This window comes from Mustela nigripes, chromosome 7 (assembly GCF_022355385.1).
Source record: "Mustela nigripes isolate SB6536 chromosome 7, MUSNIG.SB6536, whole genome shotgun sequence".
Classification (NCBI taxonomy): Eukaryota; Metazoa; Chordata; class Mammalia; order Carnivora; family Mustelidae; genus Mustela; species Mustela nigripes.
In genome coordinates this window covers 139,511,847-139,529,497 of record NC_081563.1, presented here as the reverse complement: position 1 = coordinate 139,529,497, position 17,651 = coordinate 139,511,847, and the positions used below count along the sequence as shown (strand labels likewise).

At 67.4% G+C, this 17,651-nt stretch overlaps 1 protein-coding gene across 1 annotated transcript; it reads right to left on the bottom strand.

Moving 5' to 3' along the window:
* Positions 1 to 30: 30 nt before the first annotated feature.
* On the bottom strand, positions 31 to 16,753 carry COL9A3 (collagen type IX alpha 3 chain). Its single transcript, XM_059407372.1, has 32 exons — positions 16,590 to 16,753; positions 15,985 to 16,053; positions 14,791 to 14,826; positions 14,103 to 14,174; positions 13,530 to 13,583; positions 12,806 to 12,841; positions 12,550 to 12,573; positions 12,269 to 12,322; positions 11,864 to 11,917; positions 11,494 to 11,535; positions 10,813 to 10,869; positions 10,407 to 10,460; positions 9,713 to 9,766; positions 9,244 to 9,297; positions 8,935 to 8,988; positions 8,456 to 8,509; positions 7,989 to 8,042; positions 7,363 to 7,416; positions 7,221 to 7,274; positions 7,034 to 7,078; positions 6,884 to 6,937; positions 6,696 to 6,749; positions 6,186 to 6,239; positions 5,989 to 6,060; positions 4,942 to 4,977; positions 4,453 to 4,497; positions 3,725 to 3,757; positions 3,455 to 3,601; positions 3,252 to 3,306; positions 2,705 to 2,887; positions 1,591 to 1,668; positions 31 to 764 (listed from the first exon to the last, which is right to left on the bottom strand). The coding sequence occupies exons 1-32, from the start codon at positions 16,659 to 16,661 to the stop codon at positions 574 to 576; spliced, it is 2,049 nt and encodes a 682-aa protein (XP_059263355.1). The 5' UTR covers positions 16,662 to 16,753; the 3' UTR covers positions 31 to 573.
* Positions 16,754 to 17,651: the final 898 nt, after the last annotated feature.

Sequence of the window (17,651 nt, the reverse complement as noted above, 5' to 3'; positions counted from 1 at the left end):
CTTTATTTATCACAACACATAATAGTGGGTTTGCTCGCGGTACAGACTCCCCTTCAAGAAACATTTACTCGGAGACAGTTTGCACACGAAAGAAGCAGGTAAATCAGACCAGACCATGTAGAGGGGGTGCCGTACATGAAACCCTTTATTTGTTAGACTGGGGTCGCTTGGGTCCGTCTGCCGTCTTACCGGGATTCGCTCTCAGTCCTCACATGAGTGTGGTGCGGACAGGCGGCCGTTCCAGGCCTCCACGTGCATGTGCCCCGTCCCCCTCTCAGGGCTGGGGTCCAGCTGGCACACCTGGGCCTATGTCTGAGGTGCGCGGTGACCGCTGACGGGCAGTTGTAAATGCGCTAGGGACGGCTCCGGACAACAGGTCGACGAAGGACACTCTCAGGGACCAAGTGTCCGGTCGCTGCCGTTGAGAACACGAGGGGAGGCCAGGAGGGCCGTGAGGGCCGTCTGGATGCCATGTGTCGCCGCCCCCCGCCCCCAGAGCACTGCGGCTCCTCGCGTCCTTCCGGGGCTCCCCGCTGGCGTCGGCACTGGCTTCTCGCTTCCTCCGGTTAGGTTTTAGGAACTTCTAGAACCTGACTTCTCCCCGCCGCCTCCCATCACGGCTCCTTGGCAGGCTGAGGTGTCACAGATGCCGGGGGTCCCCTGAGCGCCGACAGCACCGCGGAGGCCAGGATCACCTGGAGGCCCGGGCTCGCCGTGGGCCCCGTCCCGGCCGTCTCTGCTGACGCCAGGCACACCCTGCGGTCCTGGAGACGCAGCAGGAAGGGGAGTGTCGACCTAAGCCTAGAACAGCCACTGAGCCTCCCGCCCCGCGCCCTGCTGTGTGGGGCTTATTCAAGACTGGGGGGGGGGGGGGATGAGGGCAGAGGATGAGGCGGGGCGGAGGTGGGGCCCGGGGCCTGTCCCCAGTGCTCCCGGGGAGCCGAGGGAAGAGAGCCGAGCCGGGGATGGGGCTGCAGGGCTGCCTGGTGAGTGGGGACAGGTGACAGTCGGCATGGCCTGCGCGGGAGCCCTGTGGGGCGCGCACCTGGGGGATGGGCCCCCTGGGTAGGTGGAGCAGGATAGGGCAGCTGAGGGTAGGGGGCACGGAGCAGGGGTGCGGCCTCAAGGGCCGGGGGAGGAGAGGCCTTCTGGGCGCTCAGGGAGGACTGGACCGTGGTCTCCGCCCGGCCCACGGTGTGTGGCGGCCCACGGTGTGGGGGTGCGCGGAAGGCTGTGCGAGGGGACTCAGGTGTCCTGTGAGGCTGGCCCGGGCTGCACCGCGGGGCCTGGGGGCTCCTCATTGGACACTAAACCCTCAGGATACACGTGGGCCAACTCGGAGGGAGTTCTGGAATGTAACCGACCTCGACGCCAGCCTGCTCTCACCGAGCGGAAACTGACTGACTCTGCGTGACGAGACCCGCCCAGACCCGGTATCGCTCGGACGGGTCGGTCTGACGGTTCCTGACTGTTCCCGACCGTCGGAGACGGCTTCGCCCAGAGAAACATGGTGACACGCGTTCCCCACCCAGATGCAGCCCCGGGCCAAGTCCCAACGCCCTGGGAAAGCAGCCGGTGACCGGCACCCACCTCGCAGCCCCTGGTCCCCAGCCGGCCCGTCCAGTCCCGTGCCCGCCGCACCCCTGTCTCCTCTGTCTCCCGGGGCCCCTGTCGGAAAGCACCGGACGTGTGAGGACCCGGCTGGGGTTCGAGGAGGGACCCACCAGCGTGTCACCCGCCTTCTGACGGGCAGGGCTCCGCCTGGTGAGTGTTCTCCTGAAGTGAAAACACTCAGAGAAGCAACACGACCCCCGGGAGAGAGGACGATGGAGGCCCGTTCGGAAGGGAGCTCGTAACAGGCCGAAAGGCCTTCAGATCCCGCTCGGAGCAACCCGCGGCCTTCTGCGGGATGACAGCAGGGCCTCGCGCCCCGAGCCGGCACCGGAGACGCTCAGAGCCTGCCGTCCTGCGGCCGCCCCACACCGTGGGACCGTGACCTCAGGACCGACACCGCATCTGCGAAGATGTGTTTGTCTCCAGGGCGGAAACCGTTCAGCCTCGGAGTTTCTCGAATACAAGGGCAGCGGCCCTGCTCATTCTGGAAGGACTTGCAGTAAACTTTGTCTCACCAAGTTAGAAAGGAAATCACAGTTAAGTTTCTCTCAGAAACAGTTTTCTTATGCTGTTTCTTAGAAACAGAACTCCTGGATCAGTAAGCCGGCGCGGACCGGAATGCCAAGCTCCAGAACTGGGGCCGGGAGGCGGGGGGGGGTGGGTTAGTGGGATGGGGGGGGGGACACGGTGCACACTCGGACAGGGGTGCGTGTTAAAGGCCGTTTTGGAAAAGCCCAGTGTCCACGAGTTCCCACTCGTGTCACCCACGAGGCCCGGTCCATGGGCCAGAGCATCCGCGGCTGCGGCTCGGCGGGGGCCGGGACAGACCCTGTCAGCAACGGGGCCCAGCCATGAGGCCATGCGGTTTCTGCACTGCACTTCCCAGCGCTTCGGAGGGAGTTCTGTGTGATTGTTGCTTTTTACGAGTTTTTCAGGGTCGGATGCGGCTAAGGGTGATCGGGCTCCCGCTGTTCGTCCCTCACATTTTGTCTGCCCCCGCCCCCGACCGCTGTTCGGATGGTGTCCGTGGGGCCCGCGGCATGAAGAAGGGGTTAACCGGGCCGCACAGAGGTCGGCGCGGCCCACTCACCTCTGGGCCCCGGGTCTCCCAGCTCTCCGGTGGGACCACGGTATCCAGGGGGCCCTCGGGCACCGGGGTGGCCGATGGAGCCCGGGGGACCTGGGGGACCTGGGGGCCCCGCTGGACCAGGCCGGCCTGCAGATCCGGGCGCTAAAGGCTTCCTCAGGTGGGCAGCTAACTGTGCGATTTGTTCTTTTGGAAAAACAAAGATGCAAGCGCTTACTCGAGGAGGATCAGCAAAGGCCGCCCGCCGAGGCAGAAAAGATCGAGGCGCCTAACTCTCTTCGGGGCGCGGCCCCGATACTGCTCCCTCTCCCGCGTGCCCAGGAGGAGGTGCTCATTTTGGGGGGACTCCTTACAAATCCTGTGGCGCAAAGTGGCCAAGAGCTGGCCGCTTCGTCCGTGAAGGCTGGAAGGCGCAGGTCTCCGTCCCGGCTGACGGCAACCCAGACATCTAGACCCACCCCCTGTGCCCCCGCGCAGATGGAGACTAGCCACCCCCCAGGGAGGGGAGAGGTGGAGGAGGCCAGGGTGCGCAGGGGTGGAGGGCACTCACCACCGAGCATCCCTCCGCACAGCTCCCGGATGTGCTGTTCGCTGGCTTCTCGCCCCTGAAATTCACCCCGTCAGTGCGGCAGCAGACTGGGGGCAGCCGGCTCCCTTAGACGGCTCCCTTAGACGCGGCCCCCCACCCCACATCAGTCTCAGAAAAGTGACCAAGGCCGGCGAACACCACCCTCAACAGAGGGAAAGACGTACCGGGACTCCGGGCTTCCCGGTGATGCCAGGCAGGCCTTGTACTCCTGGGAAGCCCATGGGGCCGGGCGGGCCTGGGAGGCCCTCGACGCCACTGGTGCCGTTGGGACCCTGGATGCCCTTTGGGCCCAGCTCCCCTCGACTGCCGGACTAGAGGGAAACAGGACAAGGCAGGTCGGAGTGCACAGCGGCCAGCAGCTGCTGCCCCACCCCCGCAGGCCGGTCCGGCGTCTCCTTTGGACTTTGTTGCTGGAACAGCTGGCGGCCACTTACCTCTCCTTTGGGTCCGACCGCACCACCGGGACCCTGCAAGAGAGCAGTTGTCCATTGCGCTGTTAGCCGGCGGGCATTCGCTTCCAAAGGGCAGGGCTGGTGCGGGGGGGACCGGGGGCAGGTGGGGAACCACCAAGAAACCACCCTCGGGGCTGCCTCAGGACAGGAAGCGGGGACTTCCTTTCACCATCCTGAGTAGTTCTTCTCTCGCTGGGACTGAGTTCTCCGCACGGACGATTTTGTGACTTATTTTCCTAACGAGTGTTTTCAGTAGCCGCTCGGCGCGTCTCGTTACACGCGTTTACTTTGTGCCCCGTGTCCATCGCCAACTCGCTCTAGCAACGGACGTCTGGACCTCTCTGTGCCTACAGTCCCCTTCTCCAACCGCGTCCTCTGGAAGCTTCCCAGCTGCACGTGCGGAGGGCCGTGGTCCCCCACTGAGGGGATCCCAGCAGGCAGGCACGGCTGCCCCCATCAGGTTGACAGGGCCCGGGGGCCAAGGCCGGGGTCCGGCTGGTCAGAGTTGTCCAGGAATTCCGCAGAAGGACCCGTGCGTGCGCGCGCACATGCAGCCGAGCTTGTCCTGGCTACAGCCATGGGGCCCGCAGCCTCAGGGTCCCTGGGGCTCCCCGCGCTGCCTGGAGCTGCGGACGGCACCCCCACCCCGCAAATGGGACTGATTTATTCTCAGCTGTTGACAAAAGCGAGGCCGATTTAATCCCACTCACCAGGTCTCCTTTGTCCCCAGGAAAGCCATCGGAACCTGCGACGCCCTGAAACCACACGCCCCAAGGTCAGAGAGCGGCTTTCCAAGCTCGGGCGCCAGTCCCCAAGCCCTAGGCCCAGGGTGGGGATGCCAGCTGACTGCACAGACCGGCAGGACACACGGACCCTCTCTTGCCAAGCAGTATCTCAAGGGGCTGTGGCTTACTCTAGGCCCTCAACCACTACAAAGAGGGCCAGGAGCCCCCAGAGGTCACAGGCCCGGCCCCTGAACCTTTCCTGAGAGAGTGCGCCTTCTGCAGACAGTCCTGGGGCCCAGACTCCACTCCCCCCTGACAAGGCCCCATTCCCAGAAGGTCAGCGGGAACACCCCCTCGCTGGGAGCTGGGGCTGGGTGTCCAGAGCGGTCCCCGCTGCTCAGAAGGCACGAGGCAGAGCAGGTAATGGAGGAGGGAGCGAAAAAGAAGGGACCTGACCCCTGGGTGTCCGCTCACCTGGTCTCCCTTAGGGCCGGCGGCTCCTCCTGGGCCCTGGCACGAGAAAGTCAGTGTTAGAGGGAGCTCGGGGGTCCCTGAGGTGGCCCCTCCAAGCTGCGGAGCACGGCGGGGCCGGGAAAGCAGGCCCTCCCCGGGCGCGTTCCCTGTCCGTGGCACTGTTCTGTGCATGCCCGTCTCTGGAATCTTCCGGAAAAACGGTCTTGGGGGCCCCGGAGCATCGCATCCACGGTGCTATGACTGTGTCCCAGGCCTCAAATCTGGTGTCGCTCCCAGTACCGTGGGCCGTGCGCGGGTCATTGCCCACACGGAGCTGCCGCGTCACAGCGCCCAGAGCTCGTGTTCCTCACCTTCCCAGAGGACCCGGAGACGAGGGACGGGTCTGGAGGAACTGCCAGGATTGCTCACAAAACATGGAAATAACACCTGCCCATCTGCTCCAACAGCAGCAGAGTGAGAACTTGCCCGAGGGGCAGAGACGTGGCCGCCCGACGACAGTGGAGGCCAAGTGCAGCGAGGGGCGGGAAGATTCAGGCACAGCCGGTGGGCACAGCCCCCGGGGAGGCCCCGGCCCAGTTGGCGAGCCCCAGACGCCTGGGATTTCCTGCCTGGAGGCTGATGAAGGGCCCCCAGTCCGGCCACAGGCCCGTGGTTTCCGTGCCCCCCGCCCCTGCCTCCCCCTGCAGCTCCTCGGCCTCCTGCCTGCGGTGAAGTCTGGCGGCCAGCTGGCCATCGTGGGACCTGAGCACACATCTGAGGAGGGCTCCAGGCTGCCCTGACCATCCCCAGACGACAGGGACCCTACAGCGAACATCCCGACGGGCACAGGGCGCCCGGGACGGTCAGAAGCAGTGAGGCCTAACGGTGCCTAGAGCCGGGGCTTCGCTTATCTAAAGTGCGTCAAGCAATCCTCGAAAACCCAAAACATGAAGCCCTGGGCCTCCCCTGGGCTCCATGGGGGCCCGCCAGCAGCGGGCAGGTGCACCGCGTGGGTCCTCGGGATGGAGAATGGGGGCGGGGACCCCCCAACAGGGAACGGCCACTCACCCGGTCCCCGGTGCCACCTCGAAGGCCCTGGGGGCCCGGCAGGCCAGGGTCTCCCATGCTGCCCTTCTGGCCCTACAGACAAGGACCAGCCTGTCAGCATCCACAGGGGAGCCTGGCGGGGACACCGCCCCCACCCCCTGCCCAGCAGGCCCCCCTGGGCTCACTGGGCATAAAGCCTGGCCCCAAACCTCACCCACCTGGAAGCCTCGGATACCAGGGGCTCCAGGAGGGCCTTGTGGGCCCAGAGCCCCCTGAAAGAGAAAGGGAAGGAGTGAGTTCTGCTCTGCTTGCCCCGGAGACGCTGGCCGTCGGGCCCGGAGGCTGCGGACAGACGTGGGAGCCCTGGTGGGGGGGGCAGTTGGGGTTGGAGAGCTCGGCCTTCCCCTCAGCTGCCACGCCTCAGTCTTGGGACCCAGGTACCCACGACCAGGGCTGTGGGGCCGGCGTGCTCATGATCCCTCTGTCCGTCTATGGAGGCGAGGGCGGCATCTTGTGGAGCCGAGACCAGGCCGCTGACCTCGGCCAGGTGTGGCGACTTAGTCCCTCGGCACAGAGGTCTCCAGCTGGGCTTGGCCCTCACTGTCTTTCGGCTTTCACGGGGTCAGCCCACGGGTGCAGCCAGAAGGCCTCCCAGCCTGCACAGAAACCTGGTCGCGTGGTGATGCCGCGGCACCCTTCCCCTGGGCCACCCTGCGTCCCTCACTCACCGCCGAGCCCCTGTGGCCAGCTTCCCCACGCTCCCCGGGCACGCCAACGTCTCCCTGCACAAGGAGAAGCGGAGCGCCGTGTCGGCGGAATCCGTGGACTTGGGGGGTGGGGTGGGGTGGGGTGGGGAAGGGGTGGGGGACGGGTGGGGAGGGGGTGGGGGACGGGTGGGGAAGGTGGGAGGACTTACTGGGACGCCGGGCTCTCCTGAGGGGCCGGCCTCTCCCAGCTCGCCAGCGCGGCCCTGCACAGGACGCCAGAGCCCTGAGTGCCCACACGGCCCCTCCGGCCCGGCCCGGCGCTGCCCCCGCCCACCCACCAGGACAAAGAAGCCACATACCAGTTCTCCCTTCTCGCCCTTGGACCCTGCTCGTCCCGGGAGGCCCTGCACGAGTCAGAGGTCAGGGCTGTGGAACCCGCAGCAGAGCACCCCAAAGAGGGCCGGTTCCCCTGCACCAGCCCCCGCTTGGGGACCCAGGGGCGTGGACCCCCATCTCCGGAACACCGAAGGAAGCCCGAGCTCTCACCGGCAGCCCGTTGGGACCCTTCTCTCCTGGGGCACCGCTGCGACCAGACTCTCCCTGCGGGAGATCGGGGACCGGCTGCTGAGGCCCGGGAAGCCGAATCCCGCAGGTCCCCCGCCCCGCAGGCCACCGGCCCGACACCAACCTTGTCACCGTCGAGCCCCGGCACACCGTCGCGGCCGTCCTTGCCCGGCACACCCTGGGGATGGGGGACGGGGTGAGGCCTGCTCTGCCCCTCGTTCCCCGCCTCCCCAGTCCCCGCACTGGGTCAGCAGACCCCAGGCCGCCCCACCCCACGCGGTGACCTGGGCAGCCCTCCGACCGCAGCCGAGGGCGGCTGGTGCATGGCGAGGGGGCAAGGGCAGTGTGAAGGGTCCCACACGCTGCCACCTGCATCCCCGCAGGGACACTCCCCCATGGCCTGGGTCACAGGTGATGGAACAGGCTTGGGAGCCTGCTTTCCCCAAGGAGGAGGCCGGAGGAGCGTCCGGGGGGGCCTGTCCTCGCGGGCTGGGGTCAGGAGGGGACGGGAGGGGTTCAGGCCTGGGCTGAGCGCCCGCAAACCCTCAGAACCCTCCTGGCTCCAGGCCAGGACGGCACGGGGCACGCAAAGACCCTCCACCTGGCCCCCGTGCCACGAAGACGCCGGGGGTGCCCTGTCGTCGGAGAGGGATTCTCCAGGGGATGGGTGGGGACGGTCGGGGCAGCCACGCCGTGCTCCGCGCAGGGACCCAGCCTCCGCCCAGCGCCAGGGCGGCCGTGGGTACTCACCGGCTCTCCACCCGGGCCTGCTACCCCAGGGACGCCTTTGGGACCAGGCCTGCCCTAAAAGACACACAATTGGCAACATTTTGGGGGGCGCCTGAGAAAGCACCTCCCGGGTGCCGCCCCTCAATCCCAGGCAGCCTCGCGTCGGGGACAGTGGACTCCGGGGCCTGCGTGCTCAGGGCTGGGGGATGGCCCTGCTGGTCCAGCCCGACAGCAGGGGAAAGGCCTGCGGATCCAGGACCCAGCCTCGCATCCCGTGCTCACGTCGGCCGCCAGACACGAGCTCCTTAGAGCCCCCTGGAGAACTGCCCGGGACCCCGTGGGCCAGGCCAAGGTGCTATCCAGGGACGCACCACCCACAGGAAAGGGCAAGCCCGGCCCCGGCACGTGCCATCTGGGCGTGTCTCCCCCCCCCCCCAGATCAGGGTGTTTGGAGGAAGGAGCCGGAGAAGCTTGATTCTCTTACTTACAAGGTCACCCTTGGGGCCGCGGAAACCCTCAGGGCCCCTCTCGCCTCTGTCACCCTGAAACGACAGGGGGCGAGGGGGGTGGGGGGTGGGGGAACAGAAAGTTAACAACTCGAGCAGGTTGGAGAGCCGCCCTGCGGGGAGACTGACCGGGCCGGGCCCCCGAAGTGGTTAGAAGAGCAGGACCGACGCTGCCAAGGACCACGGGGGCCAGAGGGGCCAACCGCACCCCGTGAGTGTCCAGACAGAAGGATACCAGCTCTTCCAGCACACTCGACCCACCCCCCCGGTGTGCCCACTGCCACCTGCTCAGGTGTGCCCAGGGCTATGGGCCCATGAGAGGACTCAGTCCTGGAGAGGACTCAGTCCTGGGGAGGGCCAGCCCAGCGCGGCCCAGTGGGACTGGGGGAGGCACCGGCGTGCGGAGGAGGAGGAGAGGGACCGAGAGCCTTGGCTGCTCTCCACCCCGGATGCACACATACCACTCTCCCCGGGGCTCCTGGGATCCCTGGCGGCCCTCGGAATCCAATGGGACCCTGTGAGGGAGTGCGGGGGTATCTGGGCCTCTTGTCTGGAGCCTGGCCAGCGTGCCTCCGAGGCCCTGGCTCCATCCAGAAAGATCTCGGCTCCAGCAGCCCCAACCAGACAGCCCCCAGCAGGCCCCTCCTCACTGGCCACCCAGAGGCCCAACCCTCTTCCCCCCCATCTTCCAGGGCCTCCCCCCCAGCCCCTCCCCTCCTGAAGGTGGCCTCCCACAACAGCCTGGGCTGATCTGAGATGGCCAGACTTACCCGATCCCCTGGGGGTCCGGCCGGCCCTGGCAGGCCCCGAAGTCCCCGAGGTCCCTGTGGGGAGAGAGCTGGGAAGGCAGGGCTTGGGCCAGCAGCCTCTGCCCCCACCCCAAGACTGCATACCCCCTGGGCGCCACTGAGGGCCCTATAGTCTTCCCTAGGAGCACCTGACCTCAGGCCAGGCCCTGGAGGGGCTGGGCAAGGTGGTGGAGAAGGGGGCCACAGGCGAAGGGGGGGTGCAGGGCCACAGGCCCTGGAAGGGGGACAGGGGAGGGGGATGGGGGCACAGGTCGGGGGAGATGGGGCCACAGGCCCAGGGGAGGGGGCCTGGGACTTGCAGCCTGGCAGACGCAGGACCGTGGCCGGTTCCCTGCACAGGGACCTGGCGGACAGTCCCCTGCAGCCCTAGGCAGTCCAAGGGGCTCCGATCCCACCTCCTCACCCCTGTCCAGCCCCTCCCCCTCCTCACCTGCTGCCCCACAGTGCCTGGGATGCCAGCAGGCCCAGGGGGGCCAGGATCGCCCTGCAGTGGAGATGAAGGGGTATGAGCAGGATCAGCCCAGGCTCTTGCGGCACCTCTCCGAGCCCACTGCCCACCCCCAAGCCCATGCTGTTGGGGCCATCGCCCCACTCACAGCCTCCTGAGGCTCCTAACCCTCTGCCAGAGAGGCCCCCAGGCTTTCCCAGACGCCCCTGCCCGGCTGGCGTGGGCCCTTCTGCCGCCCATGCAGTGGCCTCTCTGGCTAGAGATGCTGCCAGCCTCCCCGGAGCCACGGGAGCGGCCGCAGGGGCAGGGCAGGAGCCTCCAGGAGACACTTCTCCATCCACCTGGGGGAGGGGGCGCCTGAGCTCAGGGAACCACGAGAGACGGGCAGGCAGGGGCGTGTCCCGGGACCCTGGCCCAGCTCGCCTGGCTCTGACCAGCTGGGCCGTACACGGTGCAGCCCAGATGCAGCCAGCACTCTCTCCTCGCCCCCACCATGCCTGGGGCCCCGCGCAGACCCCAGCCCCGGCCGAGCCCCCCCCGTCCGGCCGCCCCCAGGGCCCTCGCGCAGACCCCGGCCCCGGCCGAGCCCCCCCGTCCGGCCGCCCCCAGGGCCCTCGCGCAGACCCCGGCCCCGGCCGAGCCCCCCCGTCCGGCCGCCCCCAGGGCCCTCGTTCACCTTCTCGCCGTCCTTGCCGACCTCTCCTTGCTCCCCTTTGTAGCCGGGGGGTCCCTGAAAGCCAGCGGTGGGCGGCAGGTCACAGCCCACCCCCAGTGGCCCCGAACAGGGTCTGCATGGCCGCCAGCCCGGGCGGGCCAACCCTGGTCAAGAGGGGCAGGGCTTCCCAGTCCTGGTGGCCGCGCCCGTGCCCAGCGGTTACCACTGGGGAACGGGGGGTGCGGACAGAGCGAGGCCCCCAGGCTGGGCCGGAAGTCGGCCTCCTCTTCTTCTGGAAGGACTGGCAGACTTTCTGGACCCTTGTGTCCCCCCAAGTCCCCTCGGGATCTCAAGGCCCACACTGGACCAGGCTGCCTCCTCCTGTGGGGCATGGAAGGGGCTCAGTCACCCTGCGGCCGCCGCTCACCTTGAACCCCGGCATTCCTGGGGGGCCGGGGGGGCCAGGAGGGCAGACGGCTGGGCACTGTTGGAAGACAGAGCAGTCAGAGCCCTGGTCCACACAGCCCTGGACCTGACCGAGGTCAGCGCCCAGGGGCCCTCAGAGGGGCTTTTCCACCAAGCAAAAGGGACCACAGGCCACACCAGGGCCTCCTGGGACCGCAGACGGGGTCTCATTTAGTGTGTGTGCGGGGTGCAGCGAGGCCTGCCGGGACCCGGGGCCACCCCGGACGTGCTTCTCTGCTTCTGGGAGTGACACGCCTCCGAGACGGAGAGAAAAGGGAGTCCCAGGCACTAGCCCAGAGCCTTCTGGGCTGGGGACACCCTGTGTCCGTGCCAGCCGGGGCGGGAGACACTGGCCACATGTGGCTGGGCACTCCGGATGTGGCCGCACCACGGAGGCCCAGGCCCATTTACAATCCCTTCTCTCTCAGCCCAGATTCGCGCGGCCAGAGTGCACGGAGGCTGTGCCCAGAGCCAGCGCCGCCCGCGCAGCCTGCACCCCCGCCCTCCTGTGGGTGGGGAACAGGCCACTCTCCGCATGGGTCCCCAAGGCACCCCCGCCCTCCTGTGGGTGGGGAACAGGCCACTCTCCGCATGGGTCCCCAAGGCACCCCAGCCCCCTTCAGAAATGGCTGTGAACGCCTACCTGAAGGTCGGTGGCGCCTTCAGGGAGGACCCCCGGGTGACCCTGGAACACAAAGACAGCTGACTTTGAAGCTGCCCCCCACCCCCAGTCCCTATAGCCCTGCCAGGGGGCTCAGGCCCTGCCTCTCCCACAGTGGCCAGTGCTGGGCACTCACAAGGACAGATACCAGCTGCCTTTGGGGCGGAATGGTCACCAGACCCGAGCCCTGCCCATCCCCACGTCAGCTGACCCAGCCACCACAGCCCTGGGCTTCACGCACATCCAGAGAGTGGACCGGAGTTACAGGGCATGGATTTGGGGGCAGGAGAGTCAAGCCCACTGTGCCTGGCACTTCCCCCAAGAAGCTCTGGGGCCCCTGCCCCATACTTACGGGGGGTCCTGGAGGTCCTGGGGGGCCAGGGAGGCCGGGTAGTCCAGAGGGTCCCTGGGGGTACGGGGTAGGACGTCAGGTGGAGCAGAACCAGTCCCCGCCGGCAGGGAGGTGACCAGCTACTTCCAGAGAGAAGCCTCCCTCCCCTGTGCCCTGATAGGGACGCCCCCACTCTGCCAGCCTCCCCCCACCCTGGCCTGGTGCTGGTGTCCAAGGTGCATCCCAAGGCCCAGGCTCTCCTTGTCCCTGAAGGTCAATCAGGGCTTCTATCAGGCCACAGAGAAAAGTGGGGGGGAGAGCGGGGGGGGGGAGGGAAGGGCAGGAGAAAGGGGGCGAAGCCCTTGGTTGTTGACAGGCAGGACCCCTGCTCTGAGCAATGGGGCAAGGTCAGGGGCAGCCACTCACCGGGGGGCCCCGGAGACCCATTCCACCTGGGACGCCACTCTCTCCTGCTTCTCCCTGGGGCGGGGGGAAGGGAGAGAGACACGGGGGTCTGCACCCGCAGAGCTCTGAGGACCCCACACAGTGCTGGTCTGCCCCCTCGGAACAGGAACCCAGGCAGCCCGTCAGGCAGCTGCCCCTAAGGAGGACCCAGAGCCACAGCCCTGGTTTGGGACCTGGCAGCCAGCTGAGCCCTGTGCACTGCTGGCCTGCCGGGGGCTGGGGTCCGGGCGGTCAGTACTCACCGGGGGTCCGGGGAGGCCTTTGCCCTGTAATGCCAAGCACTGAGTCAGAACTCGCCAGGGACTGGATGGCTTTGCCTGCCAACCCACCCCTTCCCCTAAGACTGGTGGGGTGCACGGAGCAAGCCCTCAGGGGGTGACCCTCCCTGGGGGAGAGAGGGCATGGTCCAGGGACAAGAGAGCTGGACACTGCCTCCCAGGGCTCCCGGAGGGCCCCCCTCACGCTGGTCAGTCCTGCTGCAGGGGAAGCGATACTTACCCCCAGCCCGGGAGGCCCCGGGGGTCCCAGACTTCCCTATAGAAGGAAACCAGGGTGTCAGGAGCAGGCTGGGCCCAGGCTCCCAGGTCTCCGAGAGCACAGCTGTTCCCCTCCCCCACTCTGAAAGGGGTCTCCATTTTACGGAAGACTGAGGCCCAGGGGGAACCCCGGATGCCCCAGGGGCCCGGGACAGGTCTTTTGTCAACAATCCTGCTGAGAAAAGTCCAGACTCTGTTGGAAGTGGACACAGAAAGCAGCACAGGTAGGCCAGGCCAACAAGAAGGCCCAGCCCCAGGGCTCCCGGAGCCCCCACTGGAGGGCCCCATGCCCGGTTCTGGTTACCAAGGAAGCCCGGGGACCCCGGAGAGCCAGTGCCTCCTGCTCCTCTGCGTCCAGAAGACACGGTCCTGGCAGTGGAGACCACCTCCCTACCCATGTCCCTGCCCCCCTCGGGCTCCCTCCAGAAAGCTGACCCCCTACCGCCCCTCTTCCCAGGAAGCAGAGGCCGGGAAGGCTGGGTCATTCCCCCCTCCCGAACCCGGTATGAACCTGAGGACAACCGTGACCAGAGGCCAGTGTGGGGCTTGGTGGGCTGGCTCCTCACCACCCTGTGCCCACTTCTGCACCCTCTGCCTCCCTCCAGACACGGGGCCCAGCGGCACCGCAAACCAGGGGTTTCCCCCACCCCCTCCAGTGGAACCCACACTCTGGCAGCAGCACTGACCCGCTCTCCAGGCGCGCCCTTGGGGCCGGGCGGTCCATCCTGGCCGGTCAGGCCCTGCGGAAAGAGGCAGAGGGAGGGCTCGAGGGGCCACACGGGGAAGACAGGCCCCACAGAGCGTGCTTTCCCAACTAAAATGGGTCCAGAGGCTGACAAAGGCCTAGCTGTGGCCCCTTGGCCTCCGGCCGGCCTGCCGTCCACCTGGAGGGCGAGCAGCTGCGGGGCCCACTTGTCTGGGGGCCCCTGCTCCGGTCCCTACAAAGCCCTGCCTGGGGCTCCGAGGAGGAGGCCCGTCTGCTCCCGGACCAGCAGGAGCACTTTCCCGTCCGTCGTGGCGCGGCTGGGTCTCCGCCAGCCAGCCGTTCCCGCCGGCGCTGAAGGGTCTGGGCTGAAGGCCAGCGGAGCCCTGCTGGGGGACCTCCGGAGACCCGCGGGGACAGGGCAGGCACAGCTGGAGGACAGCAATCAAACTCGGCCCCCGGATCAAACCCCTCCAAGTCCAGGCCCGGGGCAGGGGCAGCGCAGAAGGGGGCTCTCGGGAGGGGAGCGGGCGGGGGGAGGGGCAGGCACACTCACGTCCACGCCAGGCAGTCCCGGCAGCCCAGCCTCTCCCGGCTTCCCCGGCTTCCCTGGGGCCCCTTTCGGTCCCTGGAGGAAGGGGGCGGGGTGGGGGGGGCGAGCAGAGGCGTGAGAGCAGATCCCGCCCAGACCCGTGGCCTTCACCAATGAGAGAAGCGCCTTCCAGCTGGGGCCCCGCCCAGCAGTAGAGATTGGCTCCCGTCCCCCAGAGGCCCGCCCCGCCTGCTCTCCTGCGACCCCCTCGCGGGCCCCCGCCCGCGGCCCTCCCCAGCTGCCCCCACTGCCCCCGTCACACCGGCAGCACATTCACCAGGATGCTGTGTTGGCCAGCTGCTTTGGCCGCCCCAGCGAAGGGCCAGTGGGTCCCTCTGTGGGACCGCCCGTGTGGCCCCGGACCCTCAGCTCCCAAGCCTGAACAGCTCCGGGGAAGCTCCCTGTGGGACCTGGCCTGCCTGGCCAAGGACAGCTTCCAAGCGGGTCCAAGCCGAACCCTCTACCCAGAGACCCGCCGAATCCCACACACCCCCTCCCACCCGCTTCCTGGCCAGGCCTCTGCTCTGAGCCCTTGGAGCCCCCCGCACCCCACCTCCCCGCAGCAGGTAACCAGGGCCAGGGGTGGCGGAAGGGATGTCAATGACCCTCTGTTCTAGGTCCGCCCCTCCCCTCACCGGAGCTGGACACTCACCGGGGACCCAGGCAGACCCGGAGGCCCAACTTCTCCCTGCACAAGGGAAGACACCCGCATGTGAGCAGTGTCTCCTGACAACCCGGGCCTAGAAGGCCCCTGGAGATGACACGGGAGCATCCCCACCTCATGCACATCTGGGGGGCACTTCCCCTTTGGGGTCAGGCTAGAGGTGGGGGCTGGGGAGGCAGAGATGGACCCTGGGGACGCTGCCCCTACAGGGCCCACAGACCTTTGAGCAGGGTTCTGAGGGCAGAGGGAATGGGTCCCGCAGCCCCCCACCAGCACCCACCAGCCTGAGAAGCTTCGGAAGGTGGGCTGTGGGCACTGAGAGGCCTCCTGCTCCTGCCTGATGTAGGGTGGCAGTCCCCCAAGACTCTCAGAGGCTCAAGGCGGCCCCCCAGCCCCCTCCCACCCACGACCAGCCGACGCTCTGCAACGTTTTTAAGGGGAGCCCTCCCCGGAAGGAAAGACTCAACTTGACTCCCATCAGCCTGGGAGTCTTATGGGGGGCCGGGGCCCAGCCCCCATGGGAGGGGCGTGGGGGCCAGCCACGAGCTGTCCCAGCCCTCCCTGCCTCCACCCTGCAGGGATGTTGCTGAGCACCCTATGGGTCCAGGTCGGCCAGGGTGGGGGTGGGTAGGAGACTTGGGGCCATCCAGGGCCTGGGGGACTCAGAGAGGCTGAGGACCAGTTGCGGGGGGTGCTCCCGCAGTACATTACAGGTGAGGAGAGGCCTGGAGCAGGCCCCTACCTTTCATGGAGGTGGCTGGATTGGGGGTTCAGCCCAGATAGTCCTGGGACACCCACGGAGGACTCCGTCTCTGGGGCAGAGCCAGCTCCCAAGCCCAGCCCCTTCCAGAGCTGTCTCCCGCCCCTAGCGGCCTCCAAGACCCACCCAGAGGGACAGGCCCTGCACCTCCACTGCCATGGCCCCTCTGGGGACCCGGAGACACACACCTCAATACCCACAGTTCCAGTGCAAAGTCTACGTGCAGCACCCCTCCCTGCTCTGGGGACACAATCCCGGTGGGGTGAACCCTGAGCAGGAACCACCCACACCCCTTCCCCGCTTTGTCCCTGCCCTGGGAAGTGGGGCTTGGTATTGTCCCCATCAGGTCTGGGGGCTCAGGGAAGTTGGGGCTGGACTAGAACCCCACCGAACCCTCCCCGCCCCTCCCTCTCCCAACTCACATCAATGCCATCTTTGCCTGGCTTTCCAGGTGGCCCTTGGGGGCCAGGGGGTCCTTGAGGTCCCACTTTCTGAAACGGAGAAACGTCGTTATGCAGCTGTGTCCTCCCCCGTCTCCTGTGGTGCAGGTCCCACTGGCCAGCCCCGGGTTGGCCCAACAAGAGTGTCCCCTCTTCCTGGGTCAGGAGTGGTGCTGGGGCCTGGCTCCGGGGGGCCCCCTGACCCAAGCCTGCCTTGGAGACCCCCCCAAAGCCTCAGGCCGGCAGGATCTTCATCTTAAGGCCAGGAGGGGCTGGCCACTGCCCCACGGGAGCCTCAGGGAACAAAGGCAACATTGTGCCTCTCTGGTGGCGGTGGCTGACCCGGCCAGGCGAGGACAAGGCACCGTCCTGGGCTCGTTCCTGAGGTGTCTCGGTGTCCATGGGGGTGAGGGGGCCATGGGCTTCAGGTCTGGGTCTCCAAGGGTCCTTGAGTTCCAGGCTCACTCTCTGGCCCAGGGTGGTCCCAGGGCCGGACCGCTCGATGCCCCATCTCAGAGCCCCAGCCTCCCCCCCGGGGCCGCCCATCTCCAGTGCGAGCCTGGCGCACCTCTCCGGCCCGCGCTCACCTGTGCCTCGCTCCCGGTGGCGGCCAGGAGCTGGCCCAGCAGGAGCAGGACCAGCGTGGCGGCTCCGGCCATGGCTGTGCTCGCGCTCTGAGTGGCGCCGGTGGTGGCGGCGGCAGGGGCTCGGAGCGGCGGGCGGGGCGGGCAGCGGGCCGGATGCCAGTTCCCGCCCCGCCGGCCAGGCACAAGCCCCCCATTCAGCAGGGCCCACCTGGGGCTTCAGCTCCGCCCCATACCTCTCCACCGCGCCGCCAGGGGAAAGAAAGAAACCCAGTGGCATTTTTTTGGCTGGCCTCTGAGTTAAATTTATCCCCGGGACTGATGAGTTACACACATACACCTTTTAGCAAAAAAGAAAGACGCTCTTTTCTCCGCCTGCTCCTCCGCCAGGGTAAGGAGAGGGCAACAACCCCACACTGAAGGGCTCCTTTGGAGAAGGGGCAGCTTCAGCCCTAGAAACAGTGACCTCCGCAGGGTCCTGAGTAAGATAGAGGCTGCCCGAGACCCAGGAAGACCCTCAGAGAGGGGGAGCATCCCTGTGCTGGGGGCCAGACCAGGCCCACTACAGCTCTCGTCCTGGTACCCCGTCCTGCCTGGGCAGAAGCCTCAGGCCAGGCGTGTGAGGCTGGGAACACCTCCTAGTCCCAGGCTCCTAGCCCAGAGTTTAACGATCTGGAGTGCTTCAGTCACGGTGTCCATCACTGGCAAAGGTCAGACTCTTACCCTCTTACCTGGCCTTCCCCACCACAAGAGAGAGCCAAATGGTGGTGCCGGCAGAGGACAGTAGCAGCACCGGGACCACGGGGCCCGAGCAAAGCTGCTAATGGACAAGACCTCTGAGGCTGGTGTGGCTCTTCCTGCTTTTCACAGTCTCGGGCAGCTCAGGGTCGCTGGGTTTAGGCAAACTCTGCTTCACCCTCGGAAGGCACAGGAGCAGCAGGGTGGGGGGCAGCACCGGGGGGCCAGGAGCCTCTGCGCCCACCCCAGGGGACTCCCACAAATCCAGGTCACCTAAAGGCCCACGGAACTGGCAGGATCTCAGCCCCGCCCACAGCCAAGTATCAG

Bases quoted from the DNA above. Each gene is read 5' to 3' on its own strand.
- COL9A3 (XM_059407372.1), bottom strand. From the start codon at position 16,661: ATGGCCGGAGCCGCCACGCTGGTCCTGCTCCTGCTGGGCCAGCTCCTG. The intron at 12,323-12,549 runs GTGAGTACTGAC...CCCCCGCCCCAG, and splicing joins AAGGCCTCCCCGGACCCCCG to GGAGAAGCAGGAGAGAGTGG. The intron at 1,669-2,704 runs GTGAGTGGGCCG...GCTTTCCGACAG, and splicing joins GGGAGACCCGGGGCCCAGAG to GGGCCCCGGGAGACAGAGGA.